The sequence below is a fragment of the Lutjanus erythropterus genome, chromosome 19 (assembly GCF_056507025.1).
Source record: "Lutjanus erythropterus isolate fLutEry1 chromosome 19, fLutEry1.hap2, whole genome shotgun sequence".
In the NCBI taxonomy this organism is placed as follows: Eukaryota; Metazoa; Chordata; class Actinopteri; order Lutjaniformes; family Lutjanidae; genus Lutjanus; species Lutjanus erythropterus.
Window position 1 is genome coordinate 20,874,711 of NC_139335.1, and position 25,151 is coordinate 20,899,861.

General features: G+C 40.1%; 2 protein-coding genes across 3 annotated transcripts; both read right to left on the bottom strand.

Annotated features, from left to right (window-relative positions):
• Positions 1-222: 222 nt before the first annotated feature.
• pik3r6b (phosphoinositide-3-kinase regulatory subunit 6b) lies at positions 223-9,763 on the bottom strand. The gene is made up of 19 exons (XM_084744324.1): positions 9,596-9,763; positions 9,360-9,455; positions 7,283-7,395; positions 7,052-7,120; positions 6,769-6,904; positions 6,585-6,654; positions 6,287-6,470; positions 4,636-4,783; positions 4,450-4,542; positions 4,010-4,355; positions 3,779-3,875; positions 3,572-3,688; positions 2,796-2,906; positions 1,840-1,945; positions 1,681-1,757; positions 1,512-1,602; positions 1,349-1,401; positions 671-771; positions 223-586 (listed from the first exon to the last, which is right to left on the bottom strand). Exons 1-19 carry the CDS (start codon positions 9,609-9,611, stop codon positions 442-444), a joined length of 2,169 nt encoding a protein of 722 aa, XP_084600450.1. The 5' UTR covers positions 9,612-9,763; the 3' UTR covers positions 223-441.
• Positions 9,764-9,888: 125 nt separating this feature from the next.
• Positions 9,889-23,305, bottom strand: LOC146309750 (phosphoinositide 3-kinase regulatory subunit 5-like). Of its 2 annotated transcripts, XM_084743443.1 has the most exons (18): positions 23,160-23,305; positions 19,303-19,412; positions 18,569-18,669; positions 18,407-18,475; positions 17,097-17,235; positions 16,701-16,770; positions 16,351-16,528; positions 15,796-15,967; positions 15,581-15,649; positions 14,630-15,489; positions 13,984-14,109; positions 13,588-13,719; positions 13,400-13,493; positions 12,512-12,588; positions 12,300-12,393; positions 12,115-12,197; positions 11,904-12,022; positions 9,889-10,611 (listed from the first exon to the last, which is right to left on the bottom strand). In XM_084743443.1, the coding sequence occupies exons 2-18, from the start codon at positions 19,409-19,411 to the stop codon at positions 10,464-10,466; spliced, it is 2,640 nt and encodes an 879-aa protein (XP_084599569.1). In that variant the 5' UTR covers position 19,412; positions 23,160-23,305; the 3' UTR covers positions 9,889-10,463. The 2 variants fall into 2 exon arrangements, with proteins under 2 accessions (XP_084599569.1, XP_084599568.1); XM_084743442.1 differs by lacking the exon at positions 23,160-23,305 and having other exon boundaries at positions 19,303-20,582.
• Between the last annotated feature and the right edge of the window lie 1,846 nt (positions 23,306-25,151).

A 25,151-nucleotide genomic window follows, 5' to 3' on the forward strand; every position in this document is an offset into this window, starting at 1 on the left:
CAGGAAGTAAGAATGACTACATATGGTGATGGTCTTGTTAACTTATGTGGATCATATGCTGTAGATCAGACCAAACAATCTATTGACTGGTGAATGACCCGCTCCAACCATCTGAGCTACAGCCTCCCGAACAGAAAACACAATAAAGAGACAAAATACAATAAAGAAGCATAGGGAACTCCAAAAAGAGACCAGGTCTCAGGCAAATTAAAAACAGACATCCTGTGGAACCTGCCTCTCATTCTTTCATTTTGGATTTAAGATTGATTCTTTGAATTTTAAGCAATTCTGCAACATATTTCATGCAAAGGGTACAGAATACACAAAATTCCCTTCTTCCATTTTCTGTACAGGCATTTGGAGCATAAAGAAGTCTTGAGAACACACTTGTGTACAGCAGTATGCCTTATCTGTACACATGAAGAAGATGATTCATGTCCCTCAGAGGGTCACACCAGTGAAGGTGTTGATCGGTAATGACAGGACTTTGTCCAGATATTTGCTCAACAGCAGCTCTTGCTCACTGCTCACACTGAACCTGGACCGGACACTGCATCCTGGGTCCAAGCACGGCAAAATTTCTATCCTGCGAGGACATGAACATTATATTGTATTACACATTCGGTTTGCTTTCCACAAATGTGAAAGGTGTTGCACTGTTTTAAATTACCTTTGCACATTAGTGTATGTCCTGCGGAAGTCCTTGTCCAGGCACACAGAGAGCGTTCGATTCTCCATCGTCCTGATGCTGATGTGTTGAGTTTGGATCTCCTAAAGTCAAAAAAAAGAAAAGATTTAGAAAGCCTAACAATTTGCATTACAGGTCAGTACTTAGCTGCTTAGCAAATAATAGTACATACCCCTGTTCCAAAAGAGTTGGTATGCTGTGTAAAATTTAAATAAAAACTGAATGCAACTATTTGAAATTCCCTTTTAACTAGTATTCAGTTGAACACAGTACAAAGAGTTATGAAGTGCAAAATACACCAACAAAGAGACAAGACTGCTGAGCACCTGAGGGCATATATTCAACAAGAATTTCACTTTTGAATTTCACTTGAGTAGTTAGTGCCCACTCACTTACTGAGTGTTGTTCATCCTAACATTTTTGAAGTGGTTGGTTGCAGGCATCAAATTCAGAATGAGTGTATATTTAGAAAAACAACACATTAAATATCTTGTATTTATACTTTATTCAATTGAATATGAGTCGATGCAAATTATTGCATTTGTTATTTACATTTTACACATCATCCTAATTTTTTGTATTTGGAGTTTGTAGTAATAATGATCAAAAAATAAACTTTGCCCAAATTCATACAGTAAATAGAAGTAAATAGCTCCTTACTGTGTTGTATTCTGGGTTCACACTGTTAAACCTGACGGTAAGGAAATCCACACCTAGACAGAGTGACAAGGATTATTCAACATATTTTTCTTTGAAGGGTTCTCCTCGCATTAACATAAATCTGTCAGCTGTATATAAACACAAATCCACTGAAAAGGTTAACCTGATGTTACAGCTGCCGGCTCTGATGTAATCATCACAGCGTACGTCATGGGTGCCTCTCCCTTTACAACTTCTCGTTTGCTTAAAGACATCTGTTGAGGATGTAACAGTTAGACCGAATCCTGCTCTTGATGCTGAATATAAAATATTACAATATTAATGATAATTACCTTTGTGTAACTGACTGAGATGACTGACCCAAGGACTTCAACAGTTGCTTTTGACCTTCTGCGTGTAGAGGGCTCCTCTGTCAACGACAACACCTTATGTAACAATAATGTCAGCACAGTCATGGCAGTATTCAAACAGAAAAAAATTCAGAAACATACTTGAGGACTTCTCTTTAATATGTCTAAACTCTGGGATGTCTGCCTCCAGATGGGACACAAACACCTCCTCCACCGTGGAAGTCACATCACAGCTGGAGCAGGTCATCTAAACACACACTGGATTTAGTCAAACCAGGAAGCACATGTGCAGCATCAATAATTCAATGCCATATTTGGTTTGGCACAGTCGGAAGCATGCAACAGAGTCTACACTGTATTGTACGCCGTGTCTCAACCAGTAATGGAAAAGATTCACTTTCGTTTGTCCATGAGGGGGCAGTGGAACAAGTCAAGTAAGATTTACATCTGTGTATCATGTTGTAGAGAAACAAATCCCTCCCCCTCTGGTGTGCCTCAGGGGACCTCACCTCAGAAAAAGTTTGTTGTTTTATTCAGCCACTCCTGGTGAAAGAACGAGTCAGACCTTTAGTTTATATGAATACTAACCTGACATGCCGGATGGATTGTTACATAGAACCATCTAGGAAGTTGTCTTTAGAAACTGAAAAGCACAGGTACTTTTAAAACAAACTTGGCAGGTAATTGGATGAAACATCTGTCCATCACGTCTAACATGGACTAACCAATCAGATCAAACTCTTGCCGAAGCCGGTTGGGAGGACAGTGAAAACATCTTTTCCATTGAGAGAAGCCTTCAGTGCTGTTCTTTGCTCTTCTTTGAACTGCAGAGTTAGGAGATAATTCATCCCTACATCCCTACACACACCACACAATATATTTTAATAAATGTTTAACATAAAGAATAATTGATTACTTAGCTTTAAGTAAAAGTAGCAATACCACAATATATGACTTTAACAATATGTACTCCTACCTCTGTGATAATGTGGTATTTCTGCTGCTTCTGATGACATGAAAACCCAACCTTGTTCTGTCTTTAACATTTGCATGCATGTAAAATTCAAATATCTATACAGATGACAGCTGCACTGTACCTTAACTGAATAGAGCGGCAGGTTAACTGGCTGCGTCCCACAGCGGAGGTAGTAACACAGGGTGTCCAGTAGAAAGAGATTTTGCTGCAATGGCTTGTTGTGATTAGATTGCTGCAGAAGTCAGACATCACAAAAGGAAGAAGGTATGAATGAATCATGAATCATGCTCTTAAGGTAGAAGTGTAGCAGTTTTTATGGCAATGTTGGTCACTCAGCAGTATTTTGTGTTTAGTGACAATTAGCAAAATGCCAATATACTTAACTATATGTTGTACATGGTAAATAATTATATTTGCTGAACATCAGCATGTTAGCACTGTCATTGCTAACATGCTATTAGCATTCAGCACAAAGCACTGGAATGCCTATTCAGCCTCACAGAGCTGCCGAAAGTCATGCGGCACATAACCTTATGTTTATTTATTTAATGACGTTTCGGTTTTCACGTGAGATACAAATTTCAGTCTCTTGGGTGAAAGTCCCAGGTTTGTTTGAGCCATCCATCGACCCCTCTTCCTCATGTGAACTTTCTCATTCTTTATACGACGTCAAAATAGGTGTCTCATACAGCCACAAATGGGTTTACAGTCAAGTCAACTGAAAGCATCAGTCTCTTTCTGCCACTAAAAGGTATTGTGCACAATTGTATGGGTCGCCAAGGGCCAGTGACAAAACATTGGTATTTGATGAGATGCATTGTACATCTTTATATACAGTCTTTGGGTAAATATTAGAGTTTACAGACATGTTAGACTCCTGTTTAAATCTATGGTTACCGTTGCCAGTGTGGAGACAGCAGTTCGCAGACTGTTGATGTTGCTGTTGTACCATGGATCCACTCTTCCTAATAAGGAGGCAAGAGACAATCTTCCTTCATCCTGATAAGGGCTATGCTATGAAGAATGACAGGTGTTGTTGCAGGGTCATATAGAGTCATCTACACTTATTGGACTTGGAAATAATTGTTGCTCAGTATAACTCACAGGTGGACTGAGAGAAGACTCCACATCAGTGACTGGGATGTAGTACAACTGTAGGTTCAGCTTCTTGGTTAAAATGAGATGTTTTGACTCTCTGTCTCTATTGGGAAATGTGTGGAAAATTGAAATCTGAATGTACACAAGTGCACACACATACCATGGCAACTCAGAAAAGGTTTAAGGAGCACGCAGCACTTTGGGAAAAGGTGTTCATTAAGAAAAAGAGCTGCTCACCGAATGGAACGATAAGCCCTGGTAAGTCTTCCCAGCACACGATCGTCCCCCATTACCACTACCCGTGCTGTGTGGCGCCTCCTGTCATCCTTATGGACAGGAGCACTTCCAGGAAATGATTCTATCTTCTCCCTCATTAGGTTCAGTTTATTTGCTGGCTTCATGTTTTTCAAGGCGTTTCTTCGACTGAATGCCGAAGGTTTTCTGGCTGGGGGATGCTGCCTGCCATCAAAGTCACTCTCCTTCTGATCTATCTCGCTATCCTCAGACCGAACTGCATCTCTTTTGGCCTTCACTTCTTCATCAACAGTAGAGTTACACAGGGTGAAGTTTGCCAGCAGATTCCCTTCACAAAAAATACATTTGGTGTACATTTTTGCCACAGCAGCATCTTTTATGAACAGGAATATAAAGTAGTTTTGTTCGTCTGAATGACTCACATAGATCCTCGTCGTCTCTCCACAAGAGGAAGTTGATCTCTGGAGAGGGCAGTGCAGTGCAATACACAGAACCATGACGTACCGTGGTTATTTCTGAGCGAACAGAGTAAAGATGATACAGCGATCATGTGAAAATGCTTTCAACTCTGCTGATACTAATCTGTGCCACAAAAACCAAACACACACCTTCTTCTGAGGCAGTCAAGATGTCGCTGTAAATGTCATATAATTGGTTCAGATAGTTTGCATGACCTCCTGCACCATGCTTTATACTCTGCTCCACGACAAGTACCACTTCCTGTAAATATTTCTCTACCATATGGTCCTCTAAAGCCTGAAATACACAAAAGACACATAGTTTGATTAAAAATACAATGAAACATACTGAATACATATAGCTGATTACAGAGCCTGCAGCTATGCTAGCAACGTTGCTTTGACCTAAATGGTTTTAGGTTAGCACACAGTACAGCTGAGGGTGATGCAAATGCCATTAGTTTTACTAGTTGTTTGGTCATAAGCAATACTACAGGCCATATTAAACTTTTGAACCAATGGTGGCATTAGACGAAGGGTTAACAGATCACCAAAGTTCCTACAATTCACCCTGAAGGGGACACGAAAGTCACACGAACATCAACGTCATGGTAACACACTGTCATTGTGGTGTCTGTGATATAACATTTGTTAATTTTGACTGTTGGTTTCTATCGTAAGTAAGATGCAGCCATTTCAATCAAGTGTAAAAGCGGAACAAAGTTCAAGTGCCGGACAAGACATTGCATATGTGGCGATGAATCACAGGGTGTGAGGCTAAAGTTGAGACAGTATGATTGTGAAACACCAAAAGGCCAATAAGCAAAATAAAGGCCCATTTTTTATGTAGCTTGGAAAGTACCCCAAAAGATCAGCAGTTTGAAAAGTATCCAAAACAACTGTGTATAAAGTTCAATAGTCTGGAAACTACACAAAAACAAAGGTGACTAAAAATGCTTAAGGATAGGAGGTGAAGACAGGAGTTTTAGAAACTATCGGTGGAAAAAAACAGAATTTGAATGATTAAAAAATTAAGCTCCACACTGGGTCCTTGGTTTACTTGTATGTGCACTGATAAGCAGTAAATCTATATCGCATTGAGCCCTGTTGAATCCAGTGAATTGTTCTTGAACTGGAGGACCTAACGAACACTGGCCCAGTTCAGGCTTTTCTATGGATGTCACCCTGGATCTATGTACCAAATTTCAATGGCAATTTGCCCAATAGCTGTTGAGATATTTCAGAATGGACCAAAGCGGTGGATAAAAGATGGACATTTCCATCCATAGACCCAGTCTGCTGCTTTCACCCATCCTGGATCTCTTTGGACCAATCACAACAGTTGTTCTGGGCAATATCTGGATATTATATCAATATCATGATATGGGGTTATATATCAAATTACATTTTGGATAACATTACATTGTTATATGCTGTTAGTGTTGTCTTTGAAACGTAAACACACAAGGCTCACGAAATTCAGATCAAACTATCAAACCAGGCAATGCTGATCAAATGTTGATCAAGATTCTGTTACCACATTGTCTATTTTGCACCACAAATATTTTCAGAAACACATTTAAGTATACTGTTTAGCTGTAATTTGAGAAAGTTTGCAATCAGATAGCCATTTGGGACTACCTGGCCACCTGGAAATCGTAACCAGTAATCATAATCGTAAACCATGCCCCTTGGAAATTGTAATTGAACTGAGAGTTGACAATACCAGGCTGCTGCACTGCTAGCATGGCTAAAAATGTCCTCTTGACTTTGTCCAAAACATCATCGTAATTTTGCTTACCTCCAGAGCCTGAGCAAGTTTGGAGCTTTGGCAGGTCATCCCCAGCCCTTTTCGCAGCACATGTAGCACCACATTTTTCGCCATTGATGATGTGTTCCTGAGCGAGGTGGGTGCCTCCAAGTTTGCTCTTACTGTTGCTTCCAGTTGAACAGAAAACACAGCTGGGTCAGCAAGCACAAACACTCTGGAGAAAATCAGTAGACAGGGAAAGAGACAATGGTTATAATATTTATTTAGTGTTAAAGTCTGTCTTCAGCATTTTAATACAAGCTGACAGTCATTCATAGGATATGCTCACTTTTCCTGCAAAATGAAATGCTCAGTCTTCAAATTCTGCTCTGCAGTGACGATCCTTTGATATAAAGAACCTGTCGAGGGAAGGATATGTCTGTTAAGAGTGTTTATTTTACAGCATCATATTGCACTGTATTGTGTGGAGCTAATTTCAGCTTTCTGAAACAATGTGCACTGATGCATAATACCTGGTGTGATCATTTCCATCTTGATGCTCCTCAGAGTGTTCAGGGCCACAGCAGAGTAAGGCAGCGGTAATATGAACAGTTTTGTCAAACATTCACGCACAGATTGGTAAAGGCTGCTTGGAATCACAGCATTTGACTGGAAAGATAAATATGCAAATAACAAAACAATAAAAGAGAAAATACATTCAGTTGCTCTTTGTTTTTCATCTGTATCTATTTACTTGTATAAAAAGTTCTCTATTAGGTTGTCAACTGAAGTCTAGAGTAGAGAGGTGTGTCTTACCTGAATAACCACATAGTAGAGAGTGAGCAGTACTGGGATGACATGCGTGTAGGATTGTGTTTTATAAACCTATCATTCATGAAAGAAAATGTTAATTAAAATTGGCTGTTCCAAAATATTATTTTTCAACAGGCAGTTAAAAAACTCTGTCTACAAAGTAACATACACTCATGCTTTTGGAGATCTACATAAAATGTAAAAACCTGACTTGACCCAGTTTAAGGAGCAAACCTTGCTGACTCTCTTTAGCTTCTTCTCCAGCACTTTGAGCAGCACCTGGATCAGTGGAATGCTGCAGAATGGATCACTCTCCAATTTCTTCTGAAGACTCCATCTAACCATTCCTGCAGAGCAGACAGACAGCACTTTGCTTTATATTTGACTATGCACATTACATAATGTATTCGCTGAAGCCAGTTTAACTAATAATTAATCTAGGGGCATGCAGTGTTGATAATTTCACTTGTTTAACATAATTTTAATTAAAGCTGCAGTAGGCAACATTGTTTAAGTATCATTGAGAAGTAATTTCATAACAACCTTTCAGCATATTGTAAATCAAGTGGCTTGAGACAGAACAAGACTTCTTCACCTCCTCTTTGGCTCTGTTTTCAGCATTTAGAGAAGAACGGTAGACTTAAACCAATCACAGGTCTTCTCAAACCGGGGGCTCCTATTGGCTGTTCTACTAGTGCAGCTGCACGTGCACGTTCCTTCAGTGAGACTCTGAGTCAATGGCTGAAACTCCTGCAGGGAAAGTCGCTATAAAAGTTTGTTAGCTCACTCAGTTACTTTTAACTTCATCTTCATTTGAGTTCAATCCCATCTATCTAGCCAGAGAGCTCTGCAGGAGAGGGTCGATGGCAGACTGGAGCTTCTGGAGGAAAAAAACACCGGAGTCGCTCTGATGCCAGCTCCTTTATTGGCAGGAGGGGAGCTCAGAGTGTATGAGGATTTTTTTTTCAACTCCTGTATTTCAACCCTCTGCAGCAACAACAAACAAACTGTGACGCATGGACTGGCCAGACAAGAGCTCAGCATTTGTTTTTTTTTACACTTTTGGGGTTAAAAAGTGGATTTATCTTCTGGTTTGCTCATAAACCTGTGTGTGGCAGCACTACGGAGGAGCTGACTGCACTGTTTACAGTAAGATAATTGGTCTCTCTGTCCATGTTGACTCCTGACTGGAGGAGAAATGTGTTTAAAAGTCACAGAGTGAGAGTAAAGGGAGGAGGGATGCAAAGGAAAGAATTTACTTTTTCTGGTGAGTACTGAGACAAACATGGTGCTTTTGTACTGGCATGTTTGGCCACGCCGAGTCAAACTGTGTCGCCACTGATTTGCATTTTCATTACCACTTATATAGCAGCAAACCGCACCCAAGATGGACTCTCTCTGGAGCCGAGACAAAGAGAGCCTGACTCGCCAAAAACCAGTGTTGTGATACCTAACTTGTGTGTGCAGGACAGCAGAGAGAAAGTCTCTTTATATTCAGCTCTCAGTACTTCTGTAGCTACAGACTAAATCTTTATGTTTTAAATAGTAGTTTTTCTTCTCTGTTGCTGTTTTGTACTGTCAGGTGTCTAGGGTCATCTATGTTGAAAAGAAACCAAATTTTGAAGATGGTTAAAAGATTATCCTGGGGCACCAACATGTTTATGGCTAACTAGGTAGCAAACTTAAGATGTAAATATTACAGTATGTCACTTTTACAGGAAAAGAGAAAGCTGAGTGAGGTACCAAGCTGCTGAACTGTTATTTTAGAACAAAGCAAAAAGAGACGGGACTTAGGAAGGATCGATCAAAGGTAAGAAAATCCACAGATTAAAGCTATTACAGGGAGTTTTTAACTACTTATGAAACTGTCTCAGTTTAGTATTGATGTCTCTATATGACTGGCTGTCTCCAGAATTCTCTGTGAAATCAGATGAAACAAGACTGTGTATACATTTTCCCAGGCACAGTTACAGTTTGTAGTGCACTAGCAAGTTATAAAGAAGCAGGACAAAATTTTTATTCAGATAATTTTCTTTTGAGTGATATTTTGTGGCTATTACGGTTTAAACACTACTGCATTTGTCCTAAAGTGCCTCCAAAATCAACAATGTATTTAAATAAAGGAGATATATCATGTCAGTGAGCTTCAGAGGTGGTGCTAGGTGTCTTTTGTTATTGTCTGACCAGGCTAACTGTTTCCTCTAGTTTCCAGTCTCTATGCTCTGCTTTATGCTGCTGGTAGTAGCCTTATATTTAGCCACCATAAAGATTTTGCCTCATAATTGCCTCATATTCCTTCAGCCGTAGATACCTTTCTGTGAAGCACTTTTGCTCTTCATCTCTTTGAGAAGAGCCTGGACGCTGTCGTACAGACTGGAATCCAAAGTCAACTGAGCCAGAGAGTCGGCTAAAAATGAAGATCACAGGCGTTACTGTGACGATAACCACAGTCAAGTCTATTTTCTCTTACATCAAGGTTTAACCAGCAAAGCAAGGTGGTGTATTACAATACTTTAAAACGGTATAAGAGGAAATAAAAGCACTCACCTGTAGCATCAACCATCTTTTCTGCTTTTAAGAATCAATCACATGAAACACAATAGCTCTTTGTGCAAATGAAACTAAGTTATGCAACCTGCAGTAATCCAGTTTCCCATCACAGCTTCTATCCCTCTAAATGCCTGAGAGGAAACATGAAAAGAGTTTCTCCTTGAAGGAAATAATGTGATACTGACAGGTGGTGTTTATCGTGCGAGTGAGACAGGGTGTGAATGACTCATAAGGGGAAGTTCAGAAAAGGCAGTTACTTCTAAACACGGACAACAAAGAATAACCAAAGATAGTGAAGGTATGATTTTATTGTGACATTCTGAAAAATATATCTAAATAAAACATGTTTTCAGCACTATCATTTAAAAATAAATAGCTTATTTTATTAAAAAATGGTTTTACCCTGTCATGAATCAACAGAACGTACACAATAGTAATCAAGTAATCAGTTTTACGCCACTGACAGCAGATTATTGACATAGTTGACAAGTAAAATCCATCTGAGACCCTGTGAACCCCTCCAAACAAGAACACACTTATTAATGCACATTCTCACTGCAGGTATATTTCAGCATCTTTTTAATCCCTAAGTTGCTAAAGCAGTGATTACTACAGTAATCAAAGATGTGATGAGGAAAAATAACCTCTAATAACCCCTAAAACAATGTGACACACCCTGACATTAGCCACAGGACAAACCTGAAACCTGAAATATGTGTCGGCCAGTAAATGTCACCCTTAGTACTTTACTACTATTCGGTATCGATATTCTTTTGCATCCTGTGTTGTTTTGGTTTAAACGTCCCTGTGTAAGTTTCACTGCGTATCACCTCTGTGGATTTGTTCAGTGTCGTAAAAAAATGTGTCAGGGACATGAGGCAGAGAAGGAGGTGATGGGAAGGCAGAGCAGGGAGCAGTAGGACGGGTGCAGAGGCTGGACTTGGCCAGGCAGGGGCTTGTAGGACCTCCAGTCTGAACTGCTTCCTGGTTTACAGCACAGAGACACCTCACACCTGCAGATACAGAAGATACAGCATCACTGCATGTGACATTGGGGAGGCATTCTCAGATGGATTCATTTAAACAAATAATTTGAGGCATGATGGGGTCATATTATGTAGTATTTCATAAGACAACTAACAACAAAAGGTCTTTTCTTCTTTCTGACCCCATTAAGCATCTCACGACCCTTCAGGTTGGATACCACTGGACTTAATTTCTACAAAACAGGTATCTGCACATGAATGCAGAATCTTAAGGCAACAGACAGGAGTTTGGTAATTTTCTGGTTTCCATTTTTAGTCTGAGTTGTCGGCTTTCATCTGATTATAGTTTAATAGCTTTTTATTAGGTTTTTAAAGTTAGTCTTGCAGTGATATGCAAATATGTGTTTATAGAGATTAGTTGAAATGTTTTCATCCACTGTCGTGTCTCAAGTTGCTAATCAGATTGTAATCAATGACTGGCGAGCAGAAGAGGAAGTCCTGACTTAGATATCCATTATCTGGTTGTGTGCTTGCTGCACCAGTAGCCCCGAAACATCGGCCGCTGCCCTATAAAGGCTAAATCATCGACTGGACTTAACTCCCTCAGTGTCTGTAAAGCAGTTGAAACTAGCTTTATCATGATTAGTTAAAACACTAAAATGCTACATATGCATTGATGCATCAGTATTAATTGAATACGAAGTAATAAATCAGCAGTAGTTTTGGGAAATGCATCTTAGCTTTCTTCCAAAGAGCTAGATGAGAATATTGACACCACTCTCACATCTGTACAGTGCGAGCAGCTGGTTAGTGTAGCATAACAACTGGAAACACAGAGAGTATGACTCTATCCAAAGGCATCCTTTGTAAACCTTGTAAACTTTACAAACTGAACCACGTATCAATATAGAAAACCAGAAAACCTATTGACCTTTCCTTAGTCCCACACCTTTTGGAACCTTGGTCGACTTTCTCCTTCCCTGTTTCTTGTAATTAGAAATGCTACGCGCCAGGCTCGTCTATGTTGAAAACAAAACCAAATTTTGAAGATGGTTAAAAGACTTTGCTGGAGGACCTGTCAAAGCCACATTCAGACCTTCAGTTAGCTAGCATTAGCAAAATACTAGCTAATGATACTTAATTTTAACAAAATGCCAGTTAGTTAGCTAGCTAACTGCTGGCTAATCATCTTTTCACTGCGTTCAAATTTGGGGTGGGACTTGGGAAGGGTCAACTGAGTTCAGTCTGATGCTGAGGCAACTCTTGGTCCTGTTACTTGAGTAAAGTTTTAATGATATGATGATGATACTCTGCTGTACCTGGTGACACTTTGGATGAACTTCTTCTCATCTTGATCCAGACACACTGCAAAAGTCGTCCCATCTTCTCCACCGTTCACCTGCACCTTGTCCACCTTCACCTCTGATATGGAGATGTGCTGCCAGAGGGCGTGTGGAGGGAGAAGAAGTGTAAGGAGGAGGTGTTTCAAAGGGAAGGTGTTTAATTTAAATGTGTAAAACTGCTCTTCACCTGGTTGTAGCCCTTTTTGGACTTGGAGCACTGCCTCTTCAGGACTTCTGTCATTGTCAGCTGCAGACTTTCTATTCTTGAATCTGAACAGACAGGATTTGCTCAGAAATCACAATGCAGAAACGGAAACACATGACTTAAACTGACTTGAAGACTTGAACTATCACTGTATCACTATCACACACCGAGCTGCTCTGGTTTCCTGCAGGCTTTGTGAAGATTTATCGATGTGCAAACCATGTCTGTCTGGGTCCACTCACTCCTCCCGCTAACAGCCACCTACAATCAGGAGGAGACAGGCAGATGTAAAAATAGCTCCAGCTGTGAACTTTAATAAACTGCATGTATTATTGTTTGTGTTACAGGAAATCTGTGGATGTCAAAGCAGGAAGAATACCTTGTTATAAGCAACACTTAGTGTTAAAGGGACAGCTTCCCGTTCTTCATCAATTCCAAACCTTTTACTGGCAGGACCTACAAAAAAACATTTCACATTAGACCAGGCCTATTTAATTACTTTTTAGAAAGGCCAGATGTAAAAAACAGAAAAAAATGTGCCAAGGGGCTGGACATTTAGAGTTCATATGGCTGACCTGTAAAATTAGGAATTTAAATGTTTTAAACATTTAAAAAAAACATTTTTTGTTCTCCACTTTATTAGTTTTCACAATTGGAAAAGAACCATTATGTACAAAAGAACAGGGAAATAAAACTCACCTTTGTAATCCTAGATTAGAAGTAGATTTTAGTTTTAATAAGCAAAATGCTGCAACATTTTTTCATTCAGTTGGACTCTTCTAAATACCCTCTGCTTAAAGGCTCTGTTTAATTTAAAAAAAATCCCTGACTTACTTGTGTTGTTGCTTTTTTTGTGATAATTTGATTATTATTACAGAGTGTATTGTCAGAGCAGTGGGCTTTTTTTCAGGACGACAGACTTAACTTTACACTGACAGACAACTGATAGTTATAAACAGCTGATCAAGTTACAGTGTCTGACTTGTTTTTGTCAAATTACAATGTTAAACTTGTGTTGAGCTCCTATTGTACTCCTGTTTGCACTGCAGTACTCCTTTACTCCTTTTGCTCCTTTAAACAGAGTTGGTGTCTCTTAAAACAGACAAACCCAATGAATGGGCTATTTAGCCTCCTAATAAAATAATAAACAACATTACAACAATATAATTTTAGCAGAATTTTAGACTGTATATACAGTATGAGCGTGTGTGTGTTTGTCTGCATGCTGTTGTGACTGTCTGGGTCCGTCTGTCGGAGTGTGACTCACCCATGGCTTTAACAGCTCTGGTTCCTGCAGTGTGTCCGAGCTCCAGGGAGTGAATAAATACTTCCCTTCTCTTCTCTCCTCCAGCCAGGGTCAGCTGTGTGGAGGAAACCAAATTAATTTATTTATTATTTCACACAGGTATTTGCTGGAGAGTGTGTGCGTGCGTGTGTGTGTGGCACTCCTCTCACCTCAGCCTGGTAGAGCTGCACCAGAACAGGCTGGTCTGCATGTCTGCAGTAATAAAGCACCAGGTCAGCCAGCAGAGGAAGACGCTCCACACTGCCGCTGCTCACTGACACTTCGCCTTCCTTACAGGCCGTCTGGTTCATAGAGAACACACACACATGAATATCAGACAATATACACTGCCTGGACAAAAAAAACAGTCACCACCTACATTTAACTAAATAAATAGGTAAGAGCTTTCTGACTCTCCCATCGTCAATACAATATCTTGGTGAAAAATTAATGCAACTCTGGACAGGTATAAAGGTCTCAAGGTTACCACCTCAAGTTAGGTGTTAAAAGACTTATTATGTAATGTAAAAACCAGACACAGGTGATGATGTCAGTATGGAGAGTACCTGACAGAGGACGTCAGAGGACAGGCTGAGCAGATTGAGGACGTTCCTCTCGTACCAGGGGTCGATCATCCCCAACATCTGGGCTATATCAGTTGTACTGTCCTCCAGTACACTGCCATTAGACTCCTATCAGGATTAAAGAACAGAAGGTGTTAATGTCTCAACGAAAGAAATACATAAATAACATTTAATGTAATTATAGTTTCCTCTGAACAGCTCTATAAAAACAATATCACAGTGGTTATCTCTGCAGTCGCTCTACGGCTCCAAGGGAGGGTTTGAGAACCACGTTTATAAAAGCCTATAAAGTATGAGCAAATAATTTGTAATTGTGGATCAAGGGGATCTTTTAGACTACATCCCTGGTAATAGTGTGCACGTATTTACCAATATATGCTTTAAAGTTTTCTTCACTGGCCAGATTTTGGCGTTACATGAATTTTTAAACAGCTTTTTTTTTCAAAACAAAGCAAAATTGAGCTCTGAAACTTTATCACAAGATTACACAGAAAAAATGTTACTGCCGTTTGGACACCAGTCACAATATCGAAGCTAGATACATTTTTCTGGACTTAAACCACTGGTTTAACCTATTAGCCCATTATAAAACATGATATATGTATATATTAATTGCAGATGTTCTCACCACAGATGCAGCAGCTTTGGTCAAAGTTCCTATCTGCCCTTCAGTCACCGTGTGTCCTCCTCCAGCACCTCCTATTGTTCTCCTTTTGGTGGGAACAAAGTAAAACTGCAGTTTGCATGTCTTGGTGAGACGGGGACATTTACTCTCTTTCTGCTGCAGGTCACTGTATGCCCTGGCCAGCCTGCCAGCCTCTTTGTCACCTCCAAACACCACCACTTTGACCAAGGTAGGCATCTCTATCACGTCGCCTTCGTCACAGCTCAGGATTGGCCTCCTGCGAATGCACATGTGCTTCTGGGGGGAATGAGGATCAAGGGCAGCAGTGGACCCATGCAGAGGATGAGCGTGCCTGTACATTGACCTGGAGTGTTTGAGCTGCAACCCAGTTCTTTGAAAGTCTTTGGTACAGTCCCCACGGTAGCCCATACTCTGGGCACGGCGGCAAAGGCTCGGGCTGCGGGGAGTCTTGAAAAGCATAGAGAAGCGCTCGACACCTAAGATGGATCTGGACTTCTTTTTGGGTTTCTTTCTAGGCTTTGGGTGACTATCTTGCCCTTCCTCTGCGTCCTCGTGTGTCGTGTCCTCACTGAAGTCACTTTCCACACCCGATGAGCCAGACGGCGTGGAGACAGACCAGCTGGAAGAGAGAGAATAGCTGGAAAACATGGAGTCCCTTGAGGAAGAGGAGGCGGTAGAGATTCGGTTGTTTTGAAACTCATGGTCCGATTTGTTTCCCTCTGCTTCATCCTCCTCGTCCACACTGGTGTCGATATTGTCGTCCTCATCCATTTCTGTTTTAAGGAAGCAGTCTGTAAGTGAGTCCAGGTCGGACATTCTGGCGAGAATGTGATTCAGAAAATCTGCATGAATGTACAGAAGACAAACAATTAGAGACAGATCTCTAGTAAATAATGTGGGTGTTGGGAGAGTTGTTGCAACCAGGCTAATTACCAAAGTTGTCGTTTTCCCATGTGCATGTGTGGCATTTGGGGAAGGGCAGCGTGAAAGTCTCAACAGCCCCTGATGAAAAGAGGCGAGACTCAGATAAGCATGAATGTCTCAGAACAATCTTGAGAAGCAGGTTCAAGAAACAGGACAGAACTACTTTCCCTGGGTATGGACTGTAGTCTGTCCATGGTATTTTATGTTTACTTTTTCTGGCTTACCAGTATCTGTGTAGCCGTCAGCAGGAGCGGGAACAGCAAGGCTTTCTCTCAGCCTCTCCATGCTGTGCAGTAGACCTTGTCTAGCTGTGCTGAGATCTGCTGCAGAGGCTGCTGTCTCCATGCTGTCAGTCACTGCCTCCAGGAGCTGCTCCAGCTCCTCAGATCGCTTCACCTGGAGAAAGAGAAGGAAGTTTGTTGTTTGGTCGCACTACAGTACACTAATAATATGAAACCAGCTTCAGTGTCAAATGAGAAAAACTAGACAGAATAGGTTCTTTATTAGACATTATTGGAACCGTTTATTAGACTTGATTAGAGGGTAATTTGAGACACTTTATAAAAGAACTGTATTATGTAATCTGTCCCTAATTACCCTCTATTAAAGTCTAATAAGGGTCAATGAAGGGTCTAATACTGTCTAATAAAGACCATAATTTTCTAGTTTTTGTCAAATTTGATACAAAGTATAGCTTGTTACATAATTTGTTTTAGGAAGAAACCAAGAAAGAATGAAGGAGAACTTAGATATCAACATTTAGAAAACAGGTCAGTCACCTGCAGGACAGTGTGGAGTCCCTGCAAGTCGTGTTTGGATCCCAGAGCAGCCTGAATGCCGTGCAGGATGAGGGTGATAGTGACGTCTCTGTTGGAGTGCTGGGTGCTACTCAGCCGCTCGGAGACGGACTGTACCTCCGGAGGGACGTCCTCGTCTGGGCTCACCAACAGCACCATACTAATAAAATAATAAACAGACACACACCAACCCTATATATGAGGTGGGCAATGATGTGAAAAGCCTAAGAATAATGTCTCAAAATCTCAATTCAAACTGAGGATGTAGATGATGGCTTCAGTGACATGTTTAACAGCTATCATTAGTTTGTTAATTTTTTAAATGAACTTACATGGTTTTAGAGAAGTTAATCTCAGGTGAAACGCCTTGCTCTGTCTTTACCAGTCTCAGAAATGAAATACCTGAAAGAAAAGTAGGAGGTTTAGTATATCTCAGCAAGTAAACACTGCCCTCATATGGTCACACTGATACATGAAGAATGTCAGTGGTGTTAGACATCGAAAGGAGCATTACAACGATGTGGAAATACTCTGTATAATATCATTCCAAAAATGTTACTTAAGTCTAAATCTGCATAGTTACTAGTAACAAAAAGTTGTCAAATAAATGTGATGAAAAAAAGGTACAAGTACTCCTAGTAGGAAATCACTGGCTTTAAAACTATACTTTCTACACTGAGGTGACATTAGGCCTGTTTCATTGTAGTGCATACGAGCTTCAGTGCTACCTGGTGCTCGGAGCTCCTGTTGGATGATATTCAGCAGGCGTTTACTGGCAGAGCAGCAAGGCTCAGGCCAGGCCAGGAAACGATGGAACAACAGGTAGGCCTCCTGCAGCACGCTGCAGTCTGGAGCCACATGAGGAACCTGCAAGAGGGAAGAAGGAAGAACTAAACAGGTTACAGGTGTACTATACAGGATTTTCCTAGAAAACAATGTATAGGTTTGGTGGTGTCTGAGATCATGCCCTCTGTCTGCATTTTTTTTTTTTTTTAATTTTCTCATAATTTCGCTTTGTTAGGGATGTTTTGGGGCTTTGGACTTTTGGGCAGTGATGTGTAGCCCTCAGCCAATAACAGCATGACAGGACTGAAAATTGAGTGTCTAAATATTACTGTTACAGTCAGTGTGTCTCTGCTTTCCATCTGTGAGAGTCCCAGAGAGAGATACACACACGCAGAATAGACTGAGAATAGTTTTGGCTGTATTCACACAAAATCCAGCATTGTGCGGCGGCGTGAACGTGTTTATTTGTGGTTTGGAATGTAACTGCTGTAAAACAACTAGAAAGTAAGAAAGTGTTTTATTTTTCTGATTCTGCTTTGTTCTTGGTAATGCTGGTCCTTCCCCTATTTCACACTCTGTTACTCCTTCTACATTGCACAATAGGTTTTATCTTCCGTGGAAATGTGTTAACAGTGGCATTCACTCGCAGGTCAAATGACTCTGCAGTAGTCAGCTATTTATCAGCTCTGGCTCTGATGGGCAACGATATTAATGTGACACTCAGGTGGACACGCTAACTTTCCATCTATAACTTGTGTGACTCGTTTGCTCCTTTTTCATAGACATGCAGCTTGGCTTGACTTGGTTTGTCTTTAGTTGAACATTAAGGGCTGTTTAAACATTTTATTTCCTGTAAATTCTGTACAGCTGAAGGCAAATACGCAACAGTAGATTAAAACAAAAAGCAACACAGGAGAGAAACTAAACTTCAGTCCACGGAGATTCAGTTAGAAGCTACAAAAGTACTGAGAGCTGAACACACAGACTTTTATCTCCATTCTCCTGTACACGAGCTGAGTCTCTGCTTTCCAGTGCAGATCAGAAAAAAGGACCCAGAGAGGCAAACTCATCTCCTGGCAATCTTTAACGGGTTTAGCCACATTTAAAAAAACTGCATATATGCATTAATTTTGGAGTAAAAACAGTGCATGTTTGAATTCTGTATACTCTACCTTTTAATGAAAAATAGAACAATAGAAATTAAGTTGTAAGCGTCCATGTCTCTCTGCTCACATAAATAACACCCACTCACTTTTAGCAGGGTTGAAGAGAACAGGAGAGTGAGGGGCACAACCAGCTCATACTGACACTGCTCCAGTACCTGTAAGAGATGGAAAAGAAAAACGGACCTGAAACTCATTCATCATATTACACTGCACAGTTTGAACTATTATGTTTTTTTTTAGCTTTTCACCTCCTTTGTTTTCCTCAGTATTTTCTGTAGAAGGATGAGGAAGTTGTGCGGATCTCTCTTCACAAGTTCCTCCAAACACCAGCGGTTTATGCACAGACCAGCTATTCAGCCAGACAGACAGAAACACAGACACTTATTTCTCCTTTTAGGTTTCATTCTGATGTCAGGCTGCAGTAAACACGCTATTGCCATGTTAACAGCTAATATTCAGACAGGTGTTAAGTGAAAGCAAAATGATTCTGGTACTTCCCCTCGTTGTCAAAATTCTGAAATAAATTATGTCAGTGAGTATTTCAAAATTGATCTTGCATAAGCCGACATGATGTTCCCCTGTGCCCTCTGTCAGTCCTCACTCTGTCACCACTTTCAATTCCCATTTGTTTCTATTTAGAACAAATTGTCCCATAAGATGGACAGTATGTTTCTAATAGCTCAGCTTGGTGTGTGTGTTTTATTCTCTGGGCTGTGGTGCTATTTATCCATTGAAATAGTTTTGGTGTGAGTTGCTGAGTTTTGGAGATGTCTGCCGTCTCTTTGCAAACTTGGCCACTCACAGCAAACTATATGGACAAATATAACAGAGGGAAAATATGAATTTCTCATTTTGGGGTGAACTGTCCATTTAACACATCATCTGTACTTTTTATGGGGTGAATTTAGGACCCAGGTTCATATTTTCAGCATTATTTCTGCATTGTGTCAGAGTTAAAGTCAGGCATGGGCTTGGGTCTTACCGTTCCAGAGCTGTTTGTCAGGGGTGTCGAGACCGAGGTCACAGAGGCAACGCTCGAGGACGTGCTGGATACGATCCTCTGTGCACGAGCTCTGCTCCATCTTCTGCATCCTCCTCAGCACAGGCATCACAACATCCACAGAAAAACACAGAAGATAAACCACCAGGAAGTCCCGAAATAACAAGAGTTGCACCCTATTATTGTATTCCGGTAAACCAATATATTATGTCTCTTCAGTTGTCCAAACTTCCTGTTATTGCTCTTGCCAACGCGATATAACCATTATTGTTCCCTTCCAGAAACAATCAAGCACAATCCAGAGTAAAAGCCTGACTCGCACTAAGAGAGATGCAAACATGAATGTCCACAGCAAAGACGTCAGGGAAGAAAATACACTCTGCCACTTCCTACCAAACCTGTGAGTCACAGGCTGTGTGATTGGACCGGAGATGAGCTGGTCGAAAACAGTAGCCACAACTTCTACTTTTTCATTCTTAAAATCAACTGCTGACACCAGATTTCATATGACTCACAGGTTAGATGGAAATGAATCTTACAACAGGACAACTTCCTAATTGTTCCCTATGCGTCTTAACAAGTAACAAGTGTTTTATAGTAAATATAAAAGAATGTTACAACATGAAAACCCCATCAAGTAAAACAGTTATGAACAAAACACAGAATTTCTGGAATTTGCTTACTAAAGGTCACATGACACCTGTGGTTAGGGTGTGCATACATTGGAAGACACACAACTAAAACCACGCAGACCACACAAGGAAACCGTAGTATTTCACTGGAAATAATAATAATTACAAAAAAAACTAAGCAGATTTTTCTAAAGCAGAGTCTGTTTCAGTGCCTTGGGATTAATTTAGAAGCAGCCACCAGACATCCCTCTTAATGACAAAATATTTTCCCCAGGACCCAAGTATATTTGGCCTCCAGGATGTCAGTGTGCAGACGGAAGCTGTAATTGTGCCCAGCTGTGACAGATGTGTCACTGTGACCAGTGTTGAATAATGTGTGTAATGACACAACTGGAAAACTGGGGTCACCTGTGCCATTCAAAACAGGAAAAGGCCTGGGAAGCATGACACATAAGTTAAGACTAATCCTTTAACTGCTTTCTTAAGACTGAAAGGGGCAGAAACTGCATTGTAACCGTTCGAATTTGATATTTTCAATGAATGAGTGTGCGTACAATATTGGAAAAGAGCAATTCATTTTAGATCTACCTCTACAGCTCTCTCAGAAGACCTCAAGGACTTTCTTTCTGGTTGCACTGACTGCAATTTTGAAATATCGCCCTATTGACAGCCTTACTGAATGGTAAGCAACCGCAACAACTGCGATGCTCATGTTTTTTTCTTTCTTTCATGACTTCAATGTGTGTTAAAAAAAATAATCCATGCTTCAATAGAGGGGCAAAGTCTCTCCCCTCCCCTGTGGACCACCATGGAACGTTACTTATGAAATACTGTGTGGTCGTCAATGGTGAGAGACAGATATTTGTTGACCCTGTTTGAATTTCTCCATATATTACAGATACGATGTCTGCCAAAAGTTAACATTAGCCACTAAGCTATGATGCCTTTGTGTTTTCATTCCAGGATGTAATATTCGTTCTTTCTCTTCTGGGCTTCTAAAAGGACCAGGAGTGGATGAATAATGGATAAAACACTTCAGGTAAGAACGAGGGACAGTATTGTTGGTGTTGATGATGTACGGTATATTGTGTAAGGCGAGAGATGTAGTTCACTGAACAGGAGTTCATCATATGTGTAATTCATGACACAATTCAGCAAAAAATTATTTATGTCCGTCTAAGCCTGTTGAACTCAGCGTTAGCATGCTGTGGATCTAATGTGGCTACTACCACAATGTTGCAGTAATGTTGTAATACTGAGGGACAGTCAAGAAAAATTGTGTGAATGTTGAACTTCACTGAAAGCCAACTAAACAGCAAGAACAGTGTGTGCTTTGTTGTTGTTGGCCGGTTCTGCTCTGCACTGCTGGTACGTGTGTTGATGTTCTACATACTTACCTGAAAGAAACATCTTGAAGTTAACACTGTAGCTACATGTGAAACAGAAATGGTCAACCTGCAGGAATCCATTTGCAACACTGTGTTATTATTATTAGCATCCAACAGCTAGTTTGTTCAGACCATAAAGGTGTCCAGTGGGCAGTGCATAATCCAGAGATAATGTTACACTTAGAGTTACTGCACCAACTTCATTTATCAGAAATGAAGTCATTGTCAAAAATGGGTGGTACTATTACTGCATACTGTGCACATACTATTTCAACTATTAATGTTAGTTTTAGCTAACAATTTCAACCATTTAGTTATCCATTACTTTAATCTTATTCACAATTTATCCATTAACTATCCAATTAAACTTTTAGCTAGTTACGTTTAATAAACTAGGAGTCTTAAATTGTTTATCCATTAGCTATGAATCTTTGAAACCATTCATTCATTACTTTTAGCTCACTATTTGTGCTGTTTAACTATTTCCTCTTTTTTCCATGCCTCTGCTCAATCCCAACATGTGGGTGTTCCAGCTGAGTCATATGTGGATTTATCTTCAAGTCATAATTTGCATTTTCTGCAAACCATCTGTATCCTGGGCAGTTGGGTGGCTGGAAATAAGAACAACTACTTATTGTACTCAAGAATAGTTTCCAGGGATCTATACTTTACTTGAGTTTTTTTTTTTTTTCTAACAACTTTTTGATTGTACTCCTTATGTTTTAACACAAATATCTGTACTTTCTACTTACAAGCAGAAAATGACGTCAAAGACGTAACAAACTGAAACAGACTGAGAGGGAGACTCAACCATGGAGAAAAGGTGAGGTTCAGTTAGCTTTGCACAGAAACAGTAGAAATGTCCTTCAGAGCGTGACCGTAAAAACAAGTTTCAAGTCATGAACTGCAAAGCACAAATAATCTACATGCACATGTTGCATGTTAAACAATGTCTTATGTGCAGCAGGGCAACACAGGCAGCAGCTCTGTGCTCGGCAGTGCCCTGCATATCCAGCTTCTGCAAGCAAGCCCATCAATTGTCTGCTGAGGAAGCAGGTGTTAATCCATTGTATGCTGGGACGCTATATTGTCCAGTCCTGCCATGCAAACATGACTGCGACTGCAAAAATGCAAAAATACTGATCTCTGCGTAAACATTAAGATTATTTAAATGCAGATGTTGCTTTAATTGCAGATGTTAAAGGCAGAATATGCAACATTTTCTTAAAAAAAAACATAAACATAATCGCTTTCAATCATTACGTATGGCCAGGTAGTAGTGTGTTGTGGTGGTTGTATCTATAGACCCTGTCCTCTGCCTGTACTTCAGTTTTTCCTCATTATTTTGCTTTACCAACCCAGAACATTGGTATTTGATGTATTATCCCACTCATTATACATTTAAAGTGGAAAGAAAAGAGAAGGGAATATGAGGCGACACATCTGTACAGCTACTCCTGAAGACTAGCAAAAATTATATTACTAATCATCTTTTAAGCCTCTCAGTAGTCTATTTAATATTAAACAAATGTATGCAGTGTGATTCTGAATGCACAGATATCAGCTAGCATTCAAAAAGAAGGGGAACAGGAAATCTGCAGAGCTTGAATAACACTTTGCAGTTAGATCTGCTGGAAGTTGTGCAACAGGCTTGTTCCAACTAAAGAGAAAATATATAAAATGGTAACATATGAAATAAATGGCATATATGGCCAACCTGAAGCACGCAGTTACATGTAACCTGATGTAAATATGTTGAAACATAAAAGAGAATTTAAAAAATGTAGAAGTAATTAGCGTTGACATTGATAATTCTTACCGATATCTGCAGTTATCAGTGTCCTAAATCATCCCAGATCAACCACAGCAGAGGCGCAGCAGCGGAGGGAAACAATACAGAGACCACATCCTCCTCTGCTAGTGCGTTTTAAAAACAGACCCCTCAACTTCTGAGTCACGAGAGCATGCGCTGCAAAACAGGAACTGAAGGACTGTTTATGCTGAGGTGGTTTATATAAGAGTCTACTAATGTCAGAGGAGGTGTCTTTTATATGACGGACCTCCCTTCACACAAGAGCTTAGTTAGATCAGATGGACTTTTAGTTTATGTTTATTAAATGTCTGTTTGTTTGTTTTAACAGTTTCAACCCCTGGTTAAAAGTTTTTCATTGTATCAGCACTACACTGATGTGATAAAACACACACACACACACAAGCAAACTACCAAAGAGGCATCTGAGAGGGCACTTCACACTTTTTTTTTCAAATATAGAGGTGCAGGTTAGGGCCTTAAAGGGATAGTTCAAATTTTTTGAAGTGAGGTTGTATGGTGTACTTGTGATTTGTCTACAGTAGACGCTGGTTGGCATGCTTGCAATTTGGAGAAGCAGAGAGGAGTACAAGGATGGAAGCTCAGCAGCAGTGGTGGACTGTCTGAGGGGCAGAGGTGAAAAAAAATAAAAAGGGCATCTCTGTATGTCTAATGGAAGAGCACTCTAGAAGGGACTTTAGACCCAAGTCACAATAATAAGCCTTATCAATAAATTCTGTTAAAAGTTCATTTGTGCATAAATAAATGTTCCTGACCATTTTTAAAGGCCTTTTTTTTTTTTTTTTTACATCACCCTATATTATCTTGATACTTTATTGAAAACATAAACACATGTTAAGACTTTATAAATGAGAAATAAATGCATTTAACAGGTCATCTCATTGTTTTCATTTCCTCTTATCAGGAAAACAGCACAGAACATTTTAGCCTACTTCCTAAATAAGACAAAATAAGTGCATTTACATGGAATTAACAGGTTCTTCTTTCTTCCTCTCACTAAAATAATATATACATTTTTAATGCTTTATAGAAGCTGCACTGAAGATATAAAAAGTTTTTTTCTTTATTTGGAGACTCAAATTAAATCTCAGCTGTGGGTCCCAACCCAGTCTTTGGGAATGATGGCTCTAAAGGGTACTTTATCACATTGTCTCCAGAGGCACTTTATCATGTTTTATCCATCATAGGGGCCTCTAAGAGAGCATTTTCCCTATATTTTTTTGATCATGGGGGCAACAGGGGGAGTGACCACCTCAGCAATGCACTGCTGTGGACAGAGTCAACAGCAAAATGTATTTGTATACTATATTTAAAATATTAGCATCACTTTGCCATCAGACTTTTCTATAACCCAAATATCACTCTCTCCAAACCAACCAGACTCCATAAACAAAATCAGTAATTTTACCTTGGAGAGCTCGGGAGTTGCTGGCCTACCACTGCCTCAGTTTCTTAGTTTGTTTGTGTTATTGTGTGACTTCAGCGAATCTAAACTAACCTTTTAAAACACAGTCACACAATGACTCAAACAAACTAACAGACTGAGGCAGTGGCAGACTACTAACTCCCCTGTTCTGTGAGGTAAAATTATCAATTGCCCCCATGGAGTGGGCTGGTTGAGAAAAGAATAACCGGCTTATATAACAACAGTATCCTGCTGTGGATGCAGTTATTAACAAATATTCTTTTCTTCTCAGATTGTTTCATTTGAAAGATTTTAGGAGCCTGAAGATGTGAAAGAATTCAGTACAGAGCAGAAAAGAAATCCAAATTTTTTCTATCTTGCCCCGTGTTGGGTTCAGACCCAGAGGCTGAGAACCAGGTTGGGAACTACTCACATATGTTGTCTTCAAGATGCCATTTCTAAGATTATTATTTTTTGCCTATTGATTTTTATCTTATGGCATATTTTTAGGTGGTTAGTCATGGTTCCCAGATAAGCTGATTTTGGGGATCCTCTGACTTTTCCTCCATGAGCTG

What these genes read in the sequence shown, in the direction of transcription:
- pik3r6b (XM_084744324.1), bottom strand. An exon ending in AGTCTTCTCTCAGTCCACCT is followed by an intron (nt 3,689 to 3,778) that starts GTGAGTTATACT and finishes CATTCTTCATAG; the next exon opens with CATAGCCCTTATCAGGATGA. An exon ending in TCTCAGTCAGTTACACAAAG is followed by an intron (nt 1,603 to 1,680) that starts GTAATTATCATT and finishes CATCCTCAACAG; the next exon opens with ATGTCTTTAAGCAAACGAGA.
- LOC146309750 (XM_084743442.1), bottom strand. Translation starts at nt 19,429, where the DNA reads ATGCCTGTGCTGAGGAGGATGCAGAAGATGGAGCAGAGCTCGTGCACA. An exon ending in TCTCTTCAACCCTGCTAAAA is followed by an intron (nt 17,236 to 18,406) that starts GTGAGTGGGTGT and finishes TCCCTCTTGCAG; the next exon opens with GTTCCTCATGTGGCTCCAGA. An exon ending in ACAGGAGCTCCGAGCACCAG is followed by an intron (nt 16,771 to 17,096) that starts GTAGCACTGAAG and finishes CTTTTCTTTCAG; the next exon opens with GTATTTCATTTCTGAGACTG.